The sequence below is a fragment of the Schistocerca americana genome, chromosome 3, assembly GCF_021461395.2.
Source record: "Schistocerca americana isolate TAMUIC-IGC-003095 chromosome 3, iqSchAmer2.1, whole genome shotgun sequence".
NCBI lineage: Eukaryota > Metazoa > Arthropoda > Insecta > Orthoptera > Acrididae > Schistocerca > Schistocerca americana.
The window spans coordinates 171,123,062-171,145,626 of record NC_060121.1 but is presented as its reverse complement, the minus strand read 5'-3'; the positions used below and the strand labels follow the sequence as shown (position 1 = coordinate 171,145,626).

Here is a 22,565-nt window from a genome sequence, read left to right as displayed (position 1 = left end):
AATTCTACCAGGCGGCTTCGTCTTTCATTTCTTATCCCCAATCCATATTCACCTACTACGTTTCCTTCTCTCCCTTTTCCTACACTCGAATTCCAGTCACCCATGACTATTAAATTTTCGTCTCCCTTCACTATCTGAATAATTTCTTTTATTTCATCATACATTTCTTCAATTTCTTCGTCATCTGCAGAGCTAGTTGGCATATAAACTTGTACTACTGTAGTAGGTGTGGGCTTCGTATCTATCTTGGCCACAATAATGCGTTCACTATGCTGTTGATAGTAGCTTACCCGCATTCCTATTTTCTTATTCATTATTAAACCTACTCCTGCATTACCCCTTATTTGATTTTGTGTTTATAACCCTGTATTCACCTGACCAGAAGTCTTGTTCCTCCTGCCACCGAACTTCACTAATTCCCACCATATCTAACTTTAACCTATCCATTTCGCTTTTTAAATTTTCTAACCTACCTGCCCGATTAAGGGATCTGACATTCCACGCTCCGATCCGTAGAACGCCAGTCTTCTTTCTCCTGATAACGACATGCTCTTGAGTAGTCCCCGCCCGGAGATCCGAATGGGGGACTATTTTACCTCCGGAATATTTTACCCAAGAGGACGCCATCATCATTTAATCATACAGTAAAGCTGCATGCCCTCGGGAAAAATTACGGCTGTAGTTTCCCCTTGCTTTCAGCCGTTCGCAGTACCAGCACAGCAAGGCCGTTTTGGTTATTGTTACATGGCCAGATCACTCAATCATCCAGACTGTTGCCCTTGCAACTACTGAAAAGGCTGCTGCCCCTCTTCAGGAACCACACGTTTGTCTGGCGTCTCAACAGATACCCCTCCGTTGTGGTTGCACCTACGGTACGGCTATCTGTATCGCTGAGGCACGCAAGCCACCCCACCAACGGCAAGGTCCATGGTTCATGGGGTTTTTTTTCACAGGTAGGGCCCAAGCAAATTTGGAATATGTATTGATGACCATTAAAATATATTTGAAACTTTTACTGTCCCATGAGTATTGCCTCGTATCTACAAGATCAGACTGCTTCATATTATAACACGTCTATATGGAAATATTTTGCATGCTGGTTTAGGGTGATCTCGAACTACTGTCTCAGTACTATAATAATAATAATAATAATAATAATAATAATGAGAAGAAGAAAAAGTCGATATTGACTCGTTCTGAGCTTTGAAGTAAGATTTCTTTTGTATGACTAGTATATCTTCCAGCAGCAAATGTTTTGAACAGTCTTAATCATCCTAGTAATTTGTTGGCATCGTCATAAATATTCTAAATAGATGTAATTGTTTTCCTGCTAGTTGGCAATATTGGCACTACTACCAACATATCCGACAAATGCCAGTTTATAAACGTTTTTGTACTTCCCATTGTTTAGGTTTTTTAGTCGTACTGATGGGGCGTTGTTTTCTCTATGTAGATTAGTAATAAATAATATTTTTAAATACAGTTTTAATTCTTTTCGTAAATATCTGTGACTATTAGTAGTTTTTAAGAACATTAGGTTCAAAAGCTAGATATTCTTTTAAATTCTCTATCCCCAACCCGTTCTGTGTGCTTGATTTTAAGTTACGTACCCAGGCACATACGATTCTATCCTGCTGACTGCGTATGTTCCATCTAACTCGGTATTGCTGTGAAATTAATCAAATAGATAAAATTATTCTTCCCTTGCGTTATTTCTCGTTTGTCATTCAAGAACTTCAGCAACGGACTAAAACATGTCTCTGAGAGATAGGTTTCTCTCCAACTGCCCTACTTTTAGGAAACTAAATTTCTGTCGATCTGCTTAATTTTGCATTTTGTCGACACATTGTTGCGTATTACACAGACCGAGATAGTATACAGCTTATATTCTCTCAAACTAGTTGCGAGGGTTTTTTTTCTCAATCTACTCTAGCGCAGTTTGAAATATCAATGACCTTGCGGTTGACACTCAGTAACCTGCAGAATGCCGTCCATTTTGTTTTAACTGTTCTATTAAGGCCTTCTGCTCAGGCATTTATATAGCATGCGGACGTATGTTCTGTCTGTGCACCCTCTCACAAGAGGAGGGTCTGATCCGTGGATCACCGATTTTGATCAATTTTACAAAGGTTGAAAACGAAGAGAGACGTCTTTTGGCTTCTTACTTAACACTTCCTAGTTCTTGAAAAATCTAGGACAAAACTGATGACTGATGACGGAAAGTCATATTTTCAACGCTATGTATCGAAGATCGTCTAAAACATTTTTTATTAATATAATATGAGTTCCAAATTTATTTATGTTTGCGTTATGAAAGTTTGAGTTTTCATGCTATAGCTTGAGTATCCGTCATTCGACACGTCTAGCAGAGCGACATCGGCGGTCGAGCCGTCGAAGCGTTAGAATGGCTGGTCTGTTTTCGACTCCTGGTCGTATCTTTTTTTCACTCTACACACACACACACACACACACACACACACACACACACACACACACAATATATATATATATATATATATATATATATATATATATATATATAGTGTAACTGAAATTATTTTCTTTGCCTTTTTTCGAAATAAAACACCAGGAGGTATGATGATCAATCAAGTAAGAATATACAACATGTTGACAATTATTTTCATGGTGATACATGGGCGTACTACATAGGACTTTTGTAGATGATGGTGGTGGTGATGAACCAACCAGCACTGTGAAAGTGATACAACGGAAATGTACCTCACTTTGTCAACCGTGTAACGTTTACTTTTTCCGAAAATTAAAGAACTTCATCGTGTGACGTCAAAATCATACAACATGTAGCAAAGCAGAGAATTAAAACATAGGATAAATGCCGTCAAAATTCGCGAGTTGGACCATAAGCAGTTGTCAACGCCTGTCTTTCAATATACGCTTTTATATGCTTGGTACGCCTGCAAATTGGTGTCCGATATATATGTTTTTAGCTACGTGATTGAAGTATGTTTTCCATGAACAATGTACTGGAAAAAAATAGTGCGGCGAGATTTCGTGCGTGTGTTGCGCATGGTGCGAGAAATATTTATCTTTTGCCTGCTTTTCAAGTCACTGATTACGAGAACGCTCATGAACAGACGATCAGTTAGATTTACGCAATACCACACTTTAGACGTACTTTTATACTATGTATCACCTTAAAAATAACTGTCAATTCATTGTACACAGTTTTTTGATTATTGATCATTCCTCCTGGTGTTTTACATAAAAAAGGGAAAGAAGTATTCGAATTATCAGAATATTATCTGATACACCGAATAAAAATATCGAATGAAAAAAGCGACGATCAAGTATCGAACACGGACCAGCGGTCTGATAGTTTAATATCTTGACTGCTCAACCGCTGGCCTCTCCCTGCTAGACGTATAGAGCTACAGTATGAAAGCAAAAACGTTAACAACTCTATTATTACTAACTTTGGACCCAATATCATGTAATAAAAATTTTTGTTTATAGTCGATCTTTCGATATATAGAATTGCAAATACGATTTTTTTATCATCACTTTTGATCTCTGTTTCTTCAAAAACTAGCGAGTGTCTATCAAAAAGCCGAAAAACACGCATTTTAATTTGTCAATAGTGTAATGTATAGTGGTGTCTTTTCTTATTTCCACCTATATAGTTGCAAGATCCATCACTCGGTCTGTTCTTCCATAATTTTCGATGTTGATTTCTCGTTTTCAGTTAACTTATTAAACAATTTTGATGGTGCTTACATTCACTTGCAAGGGTGCGTCATGTGACTGTATGTGCCCATGATGCACTATGGGACTTAACGTCTGAGGTCATCAGTCCCCTGGAACTAATTAAACCTAACTAACCTAAGGACATCACACACACATCCATGGCCGAGGCAGGAATCGAACCTGCGACCGTAGCAGTCGCGGATGCACTATGTACTGATGCAATAAGGTACTGGTATAGTATTATCTTAAAAAAATAAAACTTCAGGTATTTCATCTATAACGCCGAGCATTCGGTCGTCTTTGTCAATAACCTAAAACCTGCAATTTGTGTACTTCCAGCAATCAGTGGAAAGAATGGTCCTAGAAACCTTTCGTGAAACGCATGAGCATAATGGTTGGACAACAGAAGAAAGAAAATTTACTAATATTTCGTTTTTCAAATGAGGTTAAATATTGATCCCATTGTAATACAGAATTTTCTTTATTTACAACTTAATTCTTTACAAGTCTTTTGCATATCTCCTCTTAATACTTTAACACATTTAACACCTTGAAAGGGAAAAAAATATTAACATTGTCCGCTGTGAGAACCCGCTAGCGAGATTGTTTCACATATGTTACATAGTTTTAAGGACGCTAACGATGTTCACAGGCTTTTACGAGATCAGTTTCCCAGTCTATTCCTTTGAGGAGGAGGAGGAGGAGGAGGAGGAGGAGGAAGAAGAATCACGAATAAAATATCACCATTCACCAAACACTGCCCAGGCGCGCTTCTGGTGAGATGCTGGTAACCGGGTACGAGCGTTCTAGGCCTTAGGTAGGGGACTGATTGGTGTCACCGACTGGTACTTGTGCCTCGTGATCCAGAGGAAGTTGTCCCCTGCGAAATAGTCCTCCACCTCGTTGAGGGTGCGGCCTTTCGTCTCCGGCAGTATCAGGTACACGAGGAGGGTGCCGAGGAGGCTGGCCATGCCGAAGGCCATGAAGATCCCGGCGATGCCGATGACGTCGGTTAAGAAGGGGAAGACTTTGGTGGCGACGAAGAGGCCCGAGTTGAAGATGAAGAAGGTGTAGCCGCCGGCGACGCCGCGCACGCGCGCGGGCAGCAGCTCGCCGATGGCGATCACGGGCAGCAAGAAGAAGCCGGCCGTGTTGGTGGCCACGTAGAGCAGCAATAGCGCCGCGATCACCATCGGCTCTGACGCCGGCACAGGCTCGGAGGGGGGCCGGTGTTCCTTCAGCAGGCAGACGACGCCCAGCGCGAGGGCGGCGAGCGACGACAGCGCGCCCGACACCATGGCCATCCGCCGGCGCGTCCACCAGACGAGCAGGCAGCAGCCCACCGCGCAGAAGACCATGCGCACCACCGCCACAACCACCGAGAACGTCTCGCCCTTGATCTGGCTGCCCGTCGAGCTCGCCGACTTCACCACGATGTCGACGCCGTAGAAGATGACGAGGAACGTGCCCGATACGATCTGCATGATATTCAGCAGGTTGACGATGACTAAGGGCTTGTAAACCTGGGGCATTACGAACACCTTGCAGCAGCCGCCCTTGGTCTGTGAGGCCTGCTGCTCGTCGTCCGACCGCGCCCGCTCGATCAGCTCTGTCAGCTCGCGAGCCACCTGCAATCACATCGTGTGATATGTTACAGTACAGAATAGTGACGGGTAGAAATTAGAAATCAAGTCACACCAGAGGCAGAGGCGGAAGCAGGAAGTAAGTTGCAAGTGGGTCATGTCGTCGATACATAACGACACTGTATGCTGAGTGAACATACACATGCAGCAGAAGCGAGAGCGACAGAAAACTGAAGGAAGCGAGACATGTACAGGGTGGTCCAAAAGTCCGGAAACACCCTCATAAAATCCAAATGGAGTAGCAGACAAGGAAACAGAGTCCCTACACACGAGGATCGGGAAGGGGGAATCTTTATAGGCTATGCCACCAACATGGCAGCCATCTTGAAAGCCACCATCTTGGATTCAACCCCAAAATTTCAAATGGGAATGTGGTCATGTGACATATCAAACAAATAGAGAATTTCACCAGAAAAACAATGCCGATGTTATTTTAAACATAGCTTTATTCATTCTCGGGTTATAACCAGTTACATGTGGCAGCAGTGGGACGCTCGGCAGCGTGAGTATTACGTACTGAGAAGTCATAAAATGGAGTCTGGAACGGTGCAGAGTGACTATCCCATGCCTGATATGTTACATGTGTGTAACTGTTAGGTATCATTTACTCATGCTAACGTTTTCATCATTGTTTCCCTATTTCTGGGTTACAAAATGTCCTTAACACGTGAAGAACGCATTGAAATCATCTTGATATCAGGAGAAAGAAGCACACGGGTCATTGCTGAGGATTTCAACATTCGTCACCCAGCCAAACAGCCCACCACTCACAGCGCACTTGCCAAGCTTTTGGCCAAATTCCGAGCAACAGGTTCTGTTGCAGATAAACCTGAGGCTGGAAGACCAAAATCCGCCATCGATGAAGCAACAACAGTGAGCGTGTTTGCATCATTTAGCAAGAGTCCGCAATGGAGTACTCGTCGCCTGTCACAAGAACGTGGTGTTAGCCGTACCTCCATACTGCGAATTTTATCGTTGCACTAGTGGCAACCGTACAAAATTCAGCTGCTCCAACATCTGAACGAGGGTGACCCAGACCGTCGATGCAGTTCGCAGAATGGGTGACACAGCAGCTGCAGATAAACCCACGTTTCCTTATCAGGTGCTGCTCAGTGATTAAGCCAATTTCTGTATCAATGGTGAAGTGAACAAGCAGAATCATAGATACTGGTCCGACAAAAATCCGCACTGGATTGATGCTTCCAAAACGGTCGACTGACAAAAAGTGATTGTCTGGTGTGTTGCGTAGGGTACCAAAGTCGCTGGACTTTTTTTTATTGATAGTACGTTAACAGCCAATGGTTATCTGAGGTTGTTGGATGAATAAGTGTTTACCTCGTTGGTAACGGAGGACGGGAGATTTCCGGAATTCTTCCAGCATGATGGAGCCCCACCACATTATGGGCACAATGTGCGAGCATACCTGGACGTGCAGTTCCCTCAAAAGTGGATTGGTAGTAGGGGTGCTGGGGAGTGGCCACCACGTTCACCAGATTTGACTCCGGATTTTTATCTCTGGGGTCATGTCAAAACACTGGTTTATTACGTGAAAATACGGGATTTGCATCATCTAAAGCAACGCTTTGTTGACGCGTGTGGTCAAATCCAGACAGATGTGTTGGTCAAAGTTCATCAGGACTGGGTTCAGAGGATAGCATTAACAATCCAACATGATGGACAACATATAGAGCCATTCCTATGACTATTGGTGGTCTGTCGGGACTGTGTAACATCGGCTTAATGTCTCTTCGACACATAACACACATGCTGCTGAGCGTCCCACCGCTGTCACATGTAACTGGCTATAACCCGAGAATGAATAAAGCTATGTTTAAAATCACAACAGCATTTGTTTTCTGGTGAAATTCTCTGTCTGTTTGATATGTCACATGACCACATTCCCATTTGAAATTTTGGAGTTGAATCCAAGATGGCGGCTTTCAAGATGGCCGCCATGTTGGTGGCATAACCTATAAAGTTTCCCCCTTCCCGTTCCTCGTGTGTAGGGACTCTGTTTCCTTGTCTGCTACTCCATTTGAATTTTACGAGGATGTTTCCGGACTTTTGGACCACCCTGTATTTTCGTTAGCTCATAGGACATTCTGCAAGAAACTGTCTCTCTCAAGAGCACATAGTGAGGAACTGACAGAGCAGTTAAAGTGACTGTTGCAGAATAAGGAGGATACATGCAGTTATTACAAACCAAACCTTGCACCATAGTCTCATGCTTGCTTCCTTTAAAAACCCCAGATCTTCAGCTTTCATCATGAGTTGATCATTGGGATCGATGGAATTCACATTAATAGCTCGCGATTCCGTGATTACGATACTGTAGTGAATCTACGTCCTAGACGCTCCAGAACAATCTATGAATTAGCTGAAGATGACCCTGATGATGATCATGCTGGTCGTCACCTACCATCTACTGATGGAGGAACTGACTGTCTTCCAACAACACCACATCGCTGGGTGCTGCCAGCACTGAACTTCTACACAGAAGCCAGCAACAGGGCCCCGTGAGAGCCATGTTTCTGATCTAGACTCGGGTGCTTTTGCGTGCTGCTGGAGCTGAGGACACTATGCTGAGGAATGGCTCCTCCTGCTTGCCAGCAAGCAACTGCCGGAGCAAGTGTCACTGACATCATCTCCTGGGGCGTGCAACCGCTGAGCAGACTCTACGGGCGTCAGCTGGAATCTAACACAAAGCTGAATAAGTAACAGCCGAGGCTGGTGCGGAAGAGCGACGACTTGTAGACGTTGTGAATAAATGGCTGAACTGTAATATAAACATTAACCTCGAGAACACTTCACTGGTTCCCATCTCTGTCCAGACTCCACGCATGGGTATCTCTGCTCAGACTCCGTAGATACGTGACTTAACGAATAGAGCTGTTCACAAGTGTAGAACAAACCCTGATCTCGTAGTCATCCTTCGAATTCACAAGACCAAACAAACAGTGATATTTATTGACTTCAGAAAAGGATATTAATCCATAGACAATATATATATGTACTTGCGTTCATACGCAAAGTGTCCACGCTGATACCACTCAATCCCTGTGGGTGCTATCCAGCCGCAGCAAGGGCTGGCCGATGCTCCAGAATAACAACAACCACTCCTAGGCATAACAGGGAGGCAGCAGCTCGGTATCGCAAGTGCGATCCCTTTGTTGGCAGGGGGCTCAACCAAAAGGGTACATAACGATCCCACTATTCGCATTAACTAATGAGCTAGCAATATCGGGTTTACAAGACAATGGCATCGAGTACAAAATGAAGAGGTAAGGCCATATGCTGAAGACGCTAAGTTGACTCACACTACAGAGATAAAATTTGGATGGGGAGGTCAAACCCCAAAGTGGGACCTAAAACGTAAGGATAGCTGGGCCAATGTAATCAAAGACACCAACACATGGGAGGGATGGGGCAAAGGGAAAGGATCGGGGACAGGAATGGCAAGGTGTGGGAAAAGGTTGGGAAAGGGAATGTGGCCTGGGAAGGAAGAAAGGACCTCAATATCTCAGGGCCCATGTTCACCAAACACGAACTCGTGAAAGAGCTGTGAGCCCTGGGACAGCCGTCAGCTGATGAACTCCAAAACAAATGCCTCCAGACAGGTTGTCAAAAATGGGCCACCAACGTCTGAATGACCATATAACTCTCTGACAAGGCTACCTATTGCCTTGCATGTGAGGAAGTGTCAAACTCACCTGCTTGCTGGTTGCCGATGTGGAACCACGGAACCATGCGAGCGCCTTCTTGGCGTCGTCGAAGCGGCCCTGGCGCACCAGCCAGACGGGGCTCCTGGGGATGAAGCAGAGCGCGACGAGCGCGAGCAGCGGCAGCACGGGCCCCGTGCCCGCCACCACGTGCCACTCTAGTCCGGCGCCCAGTGCGTACACCAGCAGGATGCCCATCGAGTAGCTCAGCGTCGGCACGCCTGCTAGCAATCCGCGGATGTGCACCTCGGACAGCTCGCCCAAAAATGCCTGCCACAAACAACAACAAAGTTTTTCTCTCTACCGTTGAAATTTCCTGACGTCGGTGCCTCGGAGCTTCTGCGACATCACACAAAATCACACTCACGGCCACAGCCAGAATCCATGTACTCTTGGTGTCGTTCATCGTGCGAAGCAAGTTTTGCATCTTACGGATCTGGAGATTTGATTGGAAGCGTTTATCGGCGGACCTGGTTTAACGCTTTCCTCTGCTACACTACTAAATTAAACTAAATTTAAACTCCTCCCGCAGAGGCCGTGAAGGCCCAATGGTACCGACTGGCCGCCGTGTGATCCTCAGCCCACAGGCATCACTGAATGCGGATATGTGGTCAGCACACCGCTCTCCCGGCCATATGTCAGTTTCCGAGACCGGAGCCGCTACTTCTCAATCAAGTAGCTCTTCAGTTTGCCTCACAAGGGCTGAGTGCACCACGCTTGCCAACAACGCTCGGCAGACCGGATGGTCACCCATCCAAGTGCTAGCCCAGCTCGACAGCGTTTAACTTCGGTGATTTGACGGGAACCGAGGCGGCGAGGCCGTTGGCTCTGCTACACTACATTACTCTAAAAATCATTGTAAATAGCGTTTATGTATATACGCAGATTGAGGCGACGAACGAAAATTTGCACCAAGGCCGAGATTAGAACCAGTCTCCTGCATACTAGGCAGGTGTGTTAACCACTACGCCATCCTGGCACAGTGGTTTTACGCAACTGTACGGACTACCCTAGCACGCCTCCCTCCTCAATCCTCAATCCAAATATTGATGCTGAGGTACTGTTCCAACATGGTTGGGGAGATTCTGCAATGTTGTTGGAGTTAGGGGCAATAACAATTGGGCTAGTAATTTGGACTGAGGAGGGAGGCACACTAGGATATTCAGTGCTATTGTGCAAGGCCACTGTGCTAGGTTGGATACTAGTGGTTAGTGGTTTTGCCTAGTCAGGAGGAGACATGTGCGAATCCTGGTTTGGTAAAAATTTTTCGTCGCTTCAGTCTGCATAAGTACATCATAGATGTTTAAGACATGAAAAGATCTCTGGAACCATGTAGCTACCCTTCATCAGCGCATTCTAAATAAGTTTCGCCAGCCTCGCTTTGACCCATGAGACAAGGTTTAACATCTCGTAATTCCACAGTCAGTAATTAAAAGCCCTATAGCTAAATATACTTTCAGAAATATTTACAGATCTGGCCACTGGAGTGGAATATGTTCACCACTAACAATTCAGTGCGCCACCTGTTACTGGCTACTAGCAACTTCCTCTGATACAAATGCCTGTGTGCACTATGGGACTTAACTTCTGAGGTCATCAGTCCCCTAGAACTTAGAACTACTTAAACCTAACTAACCCGAGGACATCACACACACCCATGCCCGAGGCAGCATTCGAACCTGCAACCGTAGCGGTCGCGTGGTTCCAGACTGAAGCGCCTAGAACCGCTCGGCCACTGCGGCCGGCTGAAAAAAAAGTAAAACTGTTCCAACTCAGTAGGGGAAAAGCTACATAGAAACACGAAACAGATTAGTACGAAACAAATTAACTTTATTAGTACCAACTAACCATAGCCAAGTCTGTCACTTTTATCTAACACCACCTCCAGCTGGCTAATGGTCACACGCTCTGCTCTGAGGCCAGTTTTGACCGAACAGGTCCACGCTCACTTAACAACAACAACACTGGAGGAGAAAAAGGGACGCCGCTTAAGCACAATTCGACGTCCAGTCAAGACAATGCGGTTTCGAAAGTTTTGTAGGTTTTTCGTAGCCGGAAATTATTCTCGTTGTTCACATAGGATCAGTAACTCCAGAATTCCGAAATTATGACCCCATTAAATTACAAACTCCTCCCCAGAGGGCCACGGCTTTTCACCTTAACCCCACGAAGGCTGCCGGACCACTGCTCGATTTCGTGAGCCCCAAATTGCTCCACAACATTACAGTAGACTCATGAAAATCCGACGTTTGACAGTCTCGTAAGTCTGTGATCGGAACTGCGCCTGTTCCAAACACGGATAGGACACACTTGCTGCGACAGGCGCCTCCTCCCCTCTGCCACTTGCCTCACGGCAATATAAAATGTGTGTTATCGACTGTGCTCTTTTCATGTTATGAGTGAATTTGAATTCTGCTACACGGATTAATCGTTCTGTTTCAATTTTTGTGTTGGAAAGTGTTGTGTGATTGCGAGTCCAAGTTGAAAAGCTAAACGTAAGCATAAAAATTAGCTCTTACTGATAAAAGGGAAATTATTTGAAAGGTACGACCGAGGTGAATCTCCAACTTCCGTTCCCGAAGCTTGTAATACCGGGCGACCTACCGTTTATAAAGATGACTAAGAGAAAAACCCTTCGCATGAGCGACTACCCTGAAGTTGAGGAAGCTCTGTACGTTTGGTTTAAACAACAAAGTAGCAGACATGTCCCTAATTCGGGAGATATTTTGAAACAGAAAACCCAGCTTTTTTATAGTGAGATGACCAAGAAAGGTGATTTTCGTGCCAGCGATGGTTGGTTTGAAAACTTTAAGAAGCGGCATCGCGTTCGTTTCTTGAAGATGAACGGAGAAAAACCATCAGCAGACGAGACTTCAGTTTCTCAGTTCAGTCAGGACTGAAATGCCAAAGTGAATGAACTAGGCATTACGCCGAAACAACTGCATAATGCCGATGAAACAGGCTTCAGCTGGAGGCAACTTCCAACAAAATCTTTTGTAATGAAGGAAGAAAAAAAAGTTTCAGGAAGGAAGCCTCAAAACGAGCTTACCACGTTAACTGTGTGTGCCAATGAAAACTTTTAGCTGTGGACAAATCCAAGTCTCCACGCGCATTCAAAAAACATGTAAGTCCAATCTCTTCCGGTGACGTACAAAAGCCAAAACCGACCATTGGTTACTACAGAAGTTTCTTTTAGACTGGTCTTCCAAATATTTTGTACAAGAAGTCAAAGAACATTTAAGGAGAAAAAAACCTGAAGGCCCTTTTGTTGTTAGATAATGCTCCAGGACATCAGGACAAGGAAGAAATGAGAGTTAAGATGGCTGATTGTTGCATAGAAGCTTTGTATTTGCCAAGAAAATACGACTGCATTGATTCAGTCGATGGGTCAAAATGTTATCGAAATATTAAAAGCACATTACAAAAAGCGTCTGATATCGTCAGCCAACGCGACGCAGACATCACATCAAACTTGAAAAAATTTGACATCAAGCACGTCATTGTCAATGCAGCATTTGGGTGGCGTCAAGTCAAGCATTTAACTCTGATAAAATCTTGGGAACACATTTGGCTAGAAAACCCACTCCTTCCAAAGAAAGACGACAGAGATAACAAATCTGAAGATGATAACGAATTTACCAGGGCTGCGCTTACATTTTGGATGAAATTAACATTCCGCAAGAAGATACCGATAAATTGAGAAGGTGTGTGTTAAAGATAACCTTGGTTCTGAACTAACAGAAGAGGTGATGCAGGACCTTATCGCTCATGTAGACGACGACCACATTGAGGCGACCACGGAACGGAAATGCACTATCACTTGTAATGAGGTTATGTCGGCTGCCAACCCTTTGGTATGTTGGTGGAACTCAATTACGAGAACATTTTAACGTAAAAGACATTCGAAACAAAAGTCATTACGGACTATTTACGAAAGAAGAAAAACTATTACAGATTTTTAAGCAATAATACGCTATTTGTATAGACTATATCTCTATGTATGTGCATTTGTAATACATACACACATAATAAATTTGACTTATACGTACAGATCTTTTTTTTATAACCCTACTGATCGTAAAATGTGTGTGCGTGTGCGCGCTCAATATGTATTCCAGCAGTAGGCGTGCTATAGTATGTACAGTACATATTCAATATTTATACAAAACAAGTTTTCTAGACTTAGAAGACTAAATTTAGATTAAGAAATTCTACCTTTGGCAATCCGGCATTTTTTAATACTCCTAAACCATCTCGACCTCGTAACTGTCGCACTATCGCGAGCCTACTGTATTTACATTTGAGAGTTCCAGCCAATCGGAAACAGGGGTTAATTGAAGGCATTTTAATTGTCTTTTTCCTACTCCTGCTTATCGTGGTTCGGTCAACTGCTGAATATTCAACAGTAGTCATGTTCTATGGATATGGGCAGATAAATGAGAAACAGAAACAATAAGCGGGTTTAGAACATTTTCTGTGATATTCCTGAGACGCGTGGATTGCCGCGAAATTATTGCCGCCACGTCAAATCTTCAGCAATGTTAACGATGTTTCTTTCCTGAGAGATCCATGCTAAGAAAAGTCGTTGCGGCAAACCTGCCTTCGTCTGATGGCTCCTTGTTTTCGGAATTTGTATGTTTCCAATGTCTCTGCGATCGGTATCATCCAAGGCAATGTACCAAATTTTCCTGAAGAATAAAATTCAATAATATAAGAACTTATATAACAATGAAGTATAGGAATATGAGACATTAAAAAGATTGTAACTGCTGACACACGTTACGTAATGTTTGATACTTTCTATGAAAATGAGTTATATTTTCACAGCCCTTAATGTTGTGTGAAGAATTTTTGTAGTAATGTTGCAAGGACATGGGTAGACAAAAGAAAAAAATATTTGTTTATAAAATACACTCAACAATCACGTTTCGAACACGGGTCGCACAAGTCTTAAGCCACGACGCTAACAACTGCCACCGCTTCGGCTGTTCCAAAAGACACCCAGCACCGTTTTCTCAGAAACGGTGGAGTATCTACGCATTAGCCGAGACACGCGTTCGCTTATTTTGACCGCTCTTCCACTGAGCAAAGTTTCTGGGAAGTCAGCCGTGCGCTCCTCGTGGGTGCAGGTGTGTACGAAGTTTCCTTGCTGCCTGCCTGTCCCTATCTCCGCCGCAGCTCAGCCTGCCGCAAAGGGGACACGAGAGTACACGTGTACTGAAGCACGGTGGTTAAAGCAGGGCAGCTTCGGCTACTGCAAGCCTGTCAAGCTTCGCGGGAACCGTTCAGCCTGCAGCATCTGGCAACAGGTTGCGCTGTCACTCCAACGTGACTAACCAGGCATATTTCTGCGTAGGTAGTTTCACCGTAGCTCATTCATCATAAAGATGGCAGCAACAAAATGAACAAATCAATCTTAAACGAGAGTGAGGAGAAATGAAGACTCGGACTGTATACCAGCCAGGTAACAGAGCCAAAGGGCAGCAGGGGAAAAGTTGTGTGTTTATGAGGCAGCTTTAAATAAACCCGCAGGTGAGACGCAATGAAAACTGCATAAAAAGTTACTGAACACTTTTTTGGGAACATAGACTACCTTAAGATTGGTTGGTTGGTTGTTTGAGGTTGAAGGGACCAAACAGCAAGGTCTACATCTACATCTACGTTTATACTTCGCAAGCCACCCAACGGTGTGTGGCGGAGGGCACTTTACGTGCCACTGTCATTACCTTCCTTTCCTGTTCCAGTCGCGTATGGTTCGCGGGAAGAACGACTGTCTGAAAGCCTCCGTGCGCGCTCTAATCTCTCTAATTTTACATTCGTGATCTCCTCGGGAGGTATAAGTAGGGGGAAGCAATATATTCGATACCTCATCCAGAAACGCACCCTCTCGAAACCTGGCGAGCAATCTACACCGCGATGCAGAGCGCCTCTCTTGCAGAGTCTGCCACTTGAGTTTATTAAACATCTCCGTAACGCTATCACGGTTACCAAATAACCCTGTGACGAAACGCGCCGCTCTTCTTTGGATCTTCTCTATCTCCTCCGTCAAACCGATCTGGTACGGATCCCACACTGATGAGCAATACTCAAGTATAGGTCGAACGAGTGTTTTGTAAGCCACCTCCTTTGTTGATGGACTACATTTTCTAAGCACTCTCCCAATGAATCTCAACCTGGTACCCGCCTTACCAACAATTAATTTTATATGATCATTCCACTTCAAATCATTCCGCACGCATACTCCCAGATATTTTACGGAAGTAACTGCTACCACTGTTTGTTCCGCTATCATATAATCATACAATAAAGGATCCTTCTTTCTATGTATTCGCAATACATTACATTTGTCTATGTTAAGGGACAGTTGCCACTCCCTGCACCAAGTGCCTATCCGCTGCAGATCTTCCTGCATTTCGCTACAATTTTCTAATGCTGCAACTTCTCTGTATACTACAGCATCATCCGCGAAAAGCCGCATGGAACTTCCGACACTATCTACTTGGTCATTTATATATATTGTGAAAAGCAATAGTCCCATAACACTCCCCTGTGGCACGCCAGAGGTTATCAGTCATCAGTCATCAGTCCCTTGTTTCAAATAGGCTCCATTCCGCTAATGGGACTTCTCAGTAAAGTCAGAACAATAAAACGGAAAAAAGGAAAAACGTAAAAGGGCAGTCACGTTGTCATTGGTAAAAAAACAAAATGAGGGAAGTCGGCAAGAGAACGAACCCAACACTATGCTGAAGCAGCATAGGCAAGACCACCTGTAACTTAAAAGGTACAACTGCTATAATGTAGAAAGTACGTATGGGAATAGAAAGACTAACCAAGCCTTAAAAAAAAGGGTAAAAACAGAGTAAAAGGGGAAGAAAAGAGGATTCCGGTCAGGGAGGTGAATCGGGAATCTCCGAAGACTGCCTACAGTGGGGAACACCCAAAACTCACCGCCCTGCCCCAACACCAGAGAGAGATTAAAAACCTTAAAACTGAGAATAAAAACCACTCTTCCGGAGGAAACCGAGAACCAGAGAGACCATCCAGGAATCGTCAGCCAACATCGAAGGTAATGTGGGGGGGAGTCTGTACTTAGCACGCAGCACATCCTAGGCGAAGATCGGATTTCGGAATTTCGTGAGCAGCCCCTTCCGCTTAGCGCGTCGTCTATCTGCAAGTGTATCAAAAAAATGGTTCAAATGGCTTTGAGCACTATGGGACTTGACATCTGAGGTCATTAGTCCCCTAGAACTTAGAACTACTTAAACCTAACTAACCTAAGGACATCACACACATCCATGCCCGAGGCAGGATTCGAACCTGCTACCGTAGCGGTCGCGCGGTTCTGGAATGAAGCGCCTAGAACCGCGCGACCGTAGCGGTCGCGCGGTTCTAGACTGAAGCGTCTAGAACCGCTCGGCCACAGCGGCCGGCTGCAAGTGTGTCCCACATCAAACTTTCTATGAGATTTGTAACGCTCTCGGCTAAATGTACCAGTCGCGAGTCTTGCCGCTCTTCTTTGGACCTTCTTAATCTCTTGAATCAGACCCAACAGCTAAGGGTCCCATACAGACGAACAGTACTCTAAGACTGGACGAACTAACGTATTGTAAGCAATTTACTTTGTTCAAGGGCTGCATCGCTGCACGATTCCAGCAATAAACCGCAATCTAGAGTTCGCCTTGCCCGTTACTTGTGCAATCTGATCATTCAATTTGAGATTATTTCGAATAGTCACACCCACCAACTTGACGGATGCTACCGCTTCCAAAGACTGGGCATTTATATTGTACTCTTACATTAATGGGGATTTTCGCCTAGTTATACGCAGTAGGTTACACTTACTAATATTGAGAGATATCTGCCAGTCATTACACCACGCATTAATTTTCTGCAAATCCTCACTGATCTGTTCACAATTCTCGTATGATACTTTCGTGTAAACTACAGCATCATCGGCAAACAGTCTAATACCGCTGTCAATGCAAATGTGTACTAAGGACTTAAGACCATTTAGCAGTATATAGGCTTCCTAAATTTAGGGCAAAATTGATCGAAACAGGAAAAAAAATGGCTCACTGGGTATTAAAAACTACGTTCTCGTAGAATGCAACGTAGTGCGAAGAAAGCTTAGCATGAAAGAAAAGGTTCTTCTTTTAGCTATGTACTTCTTAGATTAACATAACATGAATAACGAATTTGTTTGCTAAAATGCATTTGGGAAATACAGAATGACTTATTTTGGCCACTTAGAATTGATTCAGTATACCCGCTATACACAACCTGGAGAGATTAATTAAAATTGGTACAACTGGGGTCATATTTGCCTCTAACACACTAAGATTACAGAAACTAGATTTCCAAAACCTTAATTTAGTTGCGGTTGCAGTATAAAAAATGTTCAGGGTCATAGATGCAAAGGATGGTTCTCTTTGCCACAGCGAACATTACAGGTGACCTGATGGTGTTTCGAATTGAGAATAGCTGGTACTATCTAAAGAGGGCCAAGTTGCATAGAAAACCTTTCATATCGAAATAAATAAATAATTATTTAAATAAGCTGGAAGTGCGTCGAACAGGAAAAATTGAAAAAAATCCATTTTCTGCCCTATCATAACCCTAAATGAATGTATATTTCGTTTAGCCTCGTCTTGTGATACTCGGGCAAAAAACGACTTCTCGTCAACTCCCGAACCCTACTCATAAAACTACAATGAAAGCGTACAGAATAAACTGCTACGCCGGGTAGCGTTCAACAAGTAGGCAAGTAAGATTCCTTCGCCCTGCTTTCGCCGGACATAGCTTGCCTTGGGTGGGAGTAAAACAGCCTGCCCGTTCTGCTGATTATATGCGGCTGCCCGCCTGCTAGGCTAAAAGGCAAGCATGGACTGGTTAAAAGCGGAACGTGGCCCTGCCATGGAACTGAAGAAACAAACACTATAACAGTGACAACCGTACTTCTACGGATCTCGCTTCGCGTGCCGCCACCAGCAGCCATAATGGCGGTGTAAGCCTGAAAATTGGCGGAGGAAAGGGCCGAAACCGTTACCAACACAAATAAATGTGGAAATGTGATCGTAACTATTTCTATTGTTTTTCTAACATTTTATACTGAGCACTGCAATCCAGTCAAGAATGCTTTCTAAAAGTTTAGACACTGTACAGCAAACATACAACATAGCGACACTAATGGGCGTGGGAAACGTTAGAATGCAGTTAGAATTTGTTTTTACATGTCGATTTTCCATGTTTTATACGGAAAAGGTGTATGCTGTATACCCGAGGTTACGACAGCGACTCAGTATTATAACGTACAACGAAAATTACACAGATGCTCAAATACTGAATGTTATTGTCATTGATTTATCTGTGGAAATGTAAATCTGCTTGAGTGAATAGCTGATGAGGTAATGCTCACGTTGAGTCTGCTGCTGAAATCGCTGTGACATTGAGAGCTACATTCCACAGAACAAATTATAGCTGTCAGCTTTCTTTGTAATTAACAAAATTTCAATCCAGCAATATCGTAAGCTCTCTTGAATAAACCGAGCAAGTGAATTAGTAGGACTCGTTACAGTTGATAATATTGACTGTACTGACTGGAAAGATAAAGGAAGCAGAGATGGGAATTGTTCAAAAAATTTCCATCTCCATAGTTACCCCAATAAGGACACCACTCAAACCAAACTTTATCTCTAATGAAATATTCACGCCTACAGCTATTATTTCTCTCTGTGAACACAAATAATTATTTATTACGTGTAAATAAAAGAACGTGTATCGTAGCATTCCAGCGAATTTTCTTTACTTCTTATGCAGAATTATATAATTAGTGTTTGTTGCTTCAGCTCAATGCAGTTTCCCCGTTTGATGAATCTTGTTAATGGTCTGTACAAAAATATACCACTATGGATCAGTGTAAGTTATTGCTGTTCATAACGATAAAGAAGCTAGCCGACGGAGGTCCAGATCATGAGCGCAGACTACAAAGCTAAAGGTTTGGGGTATGATCCCGCGTTGGTCGTACCAGTTTTTTTCAGTTTTTTAGAGCTTCTTTAACCTTCAACAATGAGAATAATACCATACCAAGTGGCACAGCGTTTCAGAATGCATCTTGAGCTGTCGGTCTCCTTCTGACTAGCTCTCTAAGTCGGTCCAGAGCAAGGACACACACGATGCGTAGTAAAGCATTGCAGTGTTCAAAGCAACCTTCAGGTTGACCACAACTTCCTCTTAAAACGTTTGTGGAATTGTGCTGGACGTCCAAATTCATTTAAAAGTGTTGTGAGGCTAATGCCGCCACGGGAATGGTCCAATCCGACATGTACCAACCTACCCTGAAACTTTTTACGCGGAGAGAATACATCAAAAGAAACACTGACAAAATTTTACCTGCCAGGGCGCACTGCATGTATTTTTAATAAATGTTGAAAATGGCCAAATTCGAAGCTCGCCCTGCAGCTGGAGAAATGTTCACCTTTACCGTATCTGTAGCGATAACGCATGCGCAACAGATCATGTACTTATCTCTCATTGACTGCACATAGGGAAACATAACACGGCACAACGCGATCATAATTTGTAAAGCGAATTTCAGTTTTCGCTTTTAGTTTCACTGACACAGTTGCTTAGAGTTACTCTTCACCCAAATCTGCAAATGCCCACAATAATTAGCAGTTGCCTTTGCGGCATCGTTACATGTTAAAAACAGAGATAAAACAATTTTCTTTATGATGTCTTCATACATGTTTACTAATAGCATCTCTATTTGTGCAGGATCTAGAGTTTCACACTGTTTTCAACCTTGCAAAGAGAAAATAAGAAGAACGTGGTATGCAGTCGAAATCATCTACTCCTGAAGATTTTCATGTGTGCTATTTATTAGTTAATTTCTTGGACATTCTTTCAAATGATGTCTACATTTCGTTAGAAATTGCGGTAACATTAGAAAAAAAGAGGAAGTAACTGACTAATCTGTGAAATGTGGTTCGAATGATTATTGTAAAGCTAATTGAATTCCAGAGGAAAAAAGCAGTACCTTCCTATCCCAAAGAAAACGTGTAGACCAATAGCAATAAGTTACAAAGGAAAAACTATAAATTTTTTGGTTCAACAAAAGAGGGAGAATACGCTTAAAGATAAGCTTTCTGCAAAGCCAGTATCATTCTGTAAAATCCGGACGTGTATTGTATAAATGGAAGGAAGATTTACACTCAATATGAAACTCGTAGAAGTGTGAATACAAAAAAACCTACTCGAAATTTAAATTCACTCGTGAAAGTTTATGCACCTTTCACGGAGGGAAATCTATGAGATTACACCCCCCCCCCCCCCCCCTGTATTGTTGGTTAAATGAACATTACTGGTTTCCAGACTTCTTCAACCTGGTTAAACAGATTCAGCAAATTGCATGGATAAAGTAGTCGCAAAATTACGAAGTCTAATTGAAGTAAACGTGTAGAGGAGATGTCATTAATAGTTAGTAGTATAGACAAATTCGTAGCTTCTTGTTATACTCTAAAATGCTGCGGTATCAGTCAGGTTTCATACAAGAAATGCGTGCAAACCGCACTTCAACTTTCCGAGAAAAATAAATAAAAAGGGATTAACTGAGCGTCCCCATCCACTGACAGGGAAAATGACGGTGCGGTGCAGTCAGCTGGTAAGACAAACGCTACTGGGAGCATCTTGATGGAGGGGGGCAACCACAGCAACTGTGGCTACGAAATACGCGTATTATAAATCAGTCAACATGGCTAGGAGTGTGTTTCTGCTAGAAAGAGCAGATAAGGCGTTGTTAGCATTTCATTTAGACACTGAACTGGCATAACTTTGAGTATGAAGGACGTAGAAGAGGAATTATGGGTGAAGTTTAAACAAGTTGAAGATTGTACTCTGAAGAAATATATGCGTAGTAAGGGGATTAAGGACGGAAAAGACCCACTGTGGTGTAACAATGACATTCGGAAAACGCTGAGGAAGCAAAGGCTGTTACATACACTGTCTTAAATGTACCGCACGAATGACTACAGGCAAATGTTAGTAAAGGTTGGTGCGTCTGTGAAAAAATTATGTGCGAAGCATACAACGACTACCATCGTCATATCTCGCAGAAGATCTGGCTGAGAACGCGCGAAAATTCTGGTTATATGTAGAATGGCTAAGCGGATCTAAGGGTTCCATCCAGTCATTCGTTGACCAATCTAGTGTGGCAGTTGAAGATAGCAAAAAGAAAGACTAAGTTTTAAATATCGCCTTTAAGAAATCTTACACGCAAGAGAATCGTATAGACATACCGTCGTTTACGACCGAACAGATTCCCGTATGGACGACATTTTAATAAGCATCACTGGTGTAGAGAAACAACGAAAAGAGTTCTAAACAAATAAGCTGCCAGGTCCGGATGGAATCCCAGTTCCGTTTTACAAAGAGTGCACTATGGAATTGGCCTCTAACGTTGCTCTCACTTATCGCGAATCTCTCAGCTAGCACAGGGTCCCAAACCATCTGGCAAAAAGCGCAAGTCAATCCTGTATATGAAAAGGGCAAAAGAGTACAATAAATTTTCTTGAGACAGAGAAGCTTGTGTTCGTGCATCAGCGCGGGTTTAGAAAGCACTCAGCGAAACTCAGCTTCCACTTTCCTCGAAATGAAAACGTAGGCACTGTCAACTATAAAATTCCGACGTTTCGGCGACTGTTGCAAGACGACTTCCTCAAGGTGTATTGCTAACTGCTGCGAACTACTGATGAAGGGGAACGGGCGGATTTCACATTTCTACGTTTCTGGAAAGCGTTTGACAAGGTACCCACTGAAGACTTAAAGATACGGGCGTGTGGAGCAGGTTCCCAGATATGTGAGTGGCTCGAAGAATTAAGTAATAGAATCCAGTATGTTCCCTTCGACGACTAGTGTTCTTCAGAGGCAATGGTTTCGTCAGCAGTGCCCCAGGGAAGTCTGATAGGATCGCTATTATTTCCTATAATCGATCTGGCGGACGGCATGGGCAGCAGTCTGCAATTATTTGCTGATGATGCTCTGTGTATGGTACGGTGTATAAATGAGTGAGTGTAGGGCGATACGAAATGACTCTGACAATATTTCTAGTTACATTTAATGCATTCGCAGTTGCGGATATGGACAACCATCAGCTGCAGAATGGAATGTCAACGGAAATTTGTGCCGCACCGGGACTCGAACCCTGATTTCCTGCTTACTGCGAGCCGTTCGCCTCTCCATTTCGCTACCCGTGCACGACTCACGGCTAGATGCAAACTTCATTATGTCGTTAGCCATGGGTCCACAACCTGTACTCTTACATCCATTATGTATATTCCCGTACATGTAAGACACTTTACTGAAATGAAGATGGTATCAGTACTTTCGGACATGTCCGAGAGAACAGATACCATCGGTGACGGTGTAGCTCTCGTAGAATGAAATGATAATTAAGACCCTAAGCTGTCGACAGGCGTTGATATAC

General features: G+C 43.5%; 1 protein-coding gene across 1 annotated transcript in view; it reads right to left on the bottom strand.

The window, feature by feature from the left end:
• Window positions 1-4,176: 4,176 nt before the first annotated feature.
• LOC124605680 (facilitated trehalose transporter Tret1-like) overlaps window positions 4,177-22,565 on the bottom strand; it is an 87,070-nt gene continuing 68,681 nt past the window's right edge. Inside the window, exons 4-5 of the mRNA XM_047137531.1 lie at window positions 9,077-9,355; window positions 4,177-5,351 (exon numbers count right to left, since the gene is read on the bottom strand). Of these exons, the coding sequence (XP_046993487.1) occupies window positions 4,530-5,351; window positions 9,077-9,355 (1,101 nt within the window). The 3' untranslated portion in view covers window positions 4,177-4,529. The remainder of the gene's footprint in view (window positions 5,352-9,076; window positions 9,356-22,565) is intronic.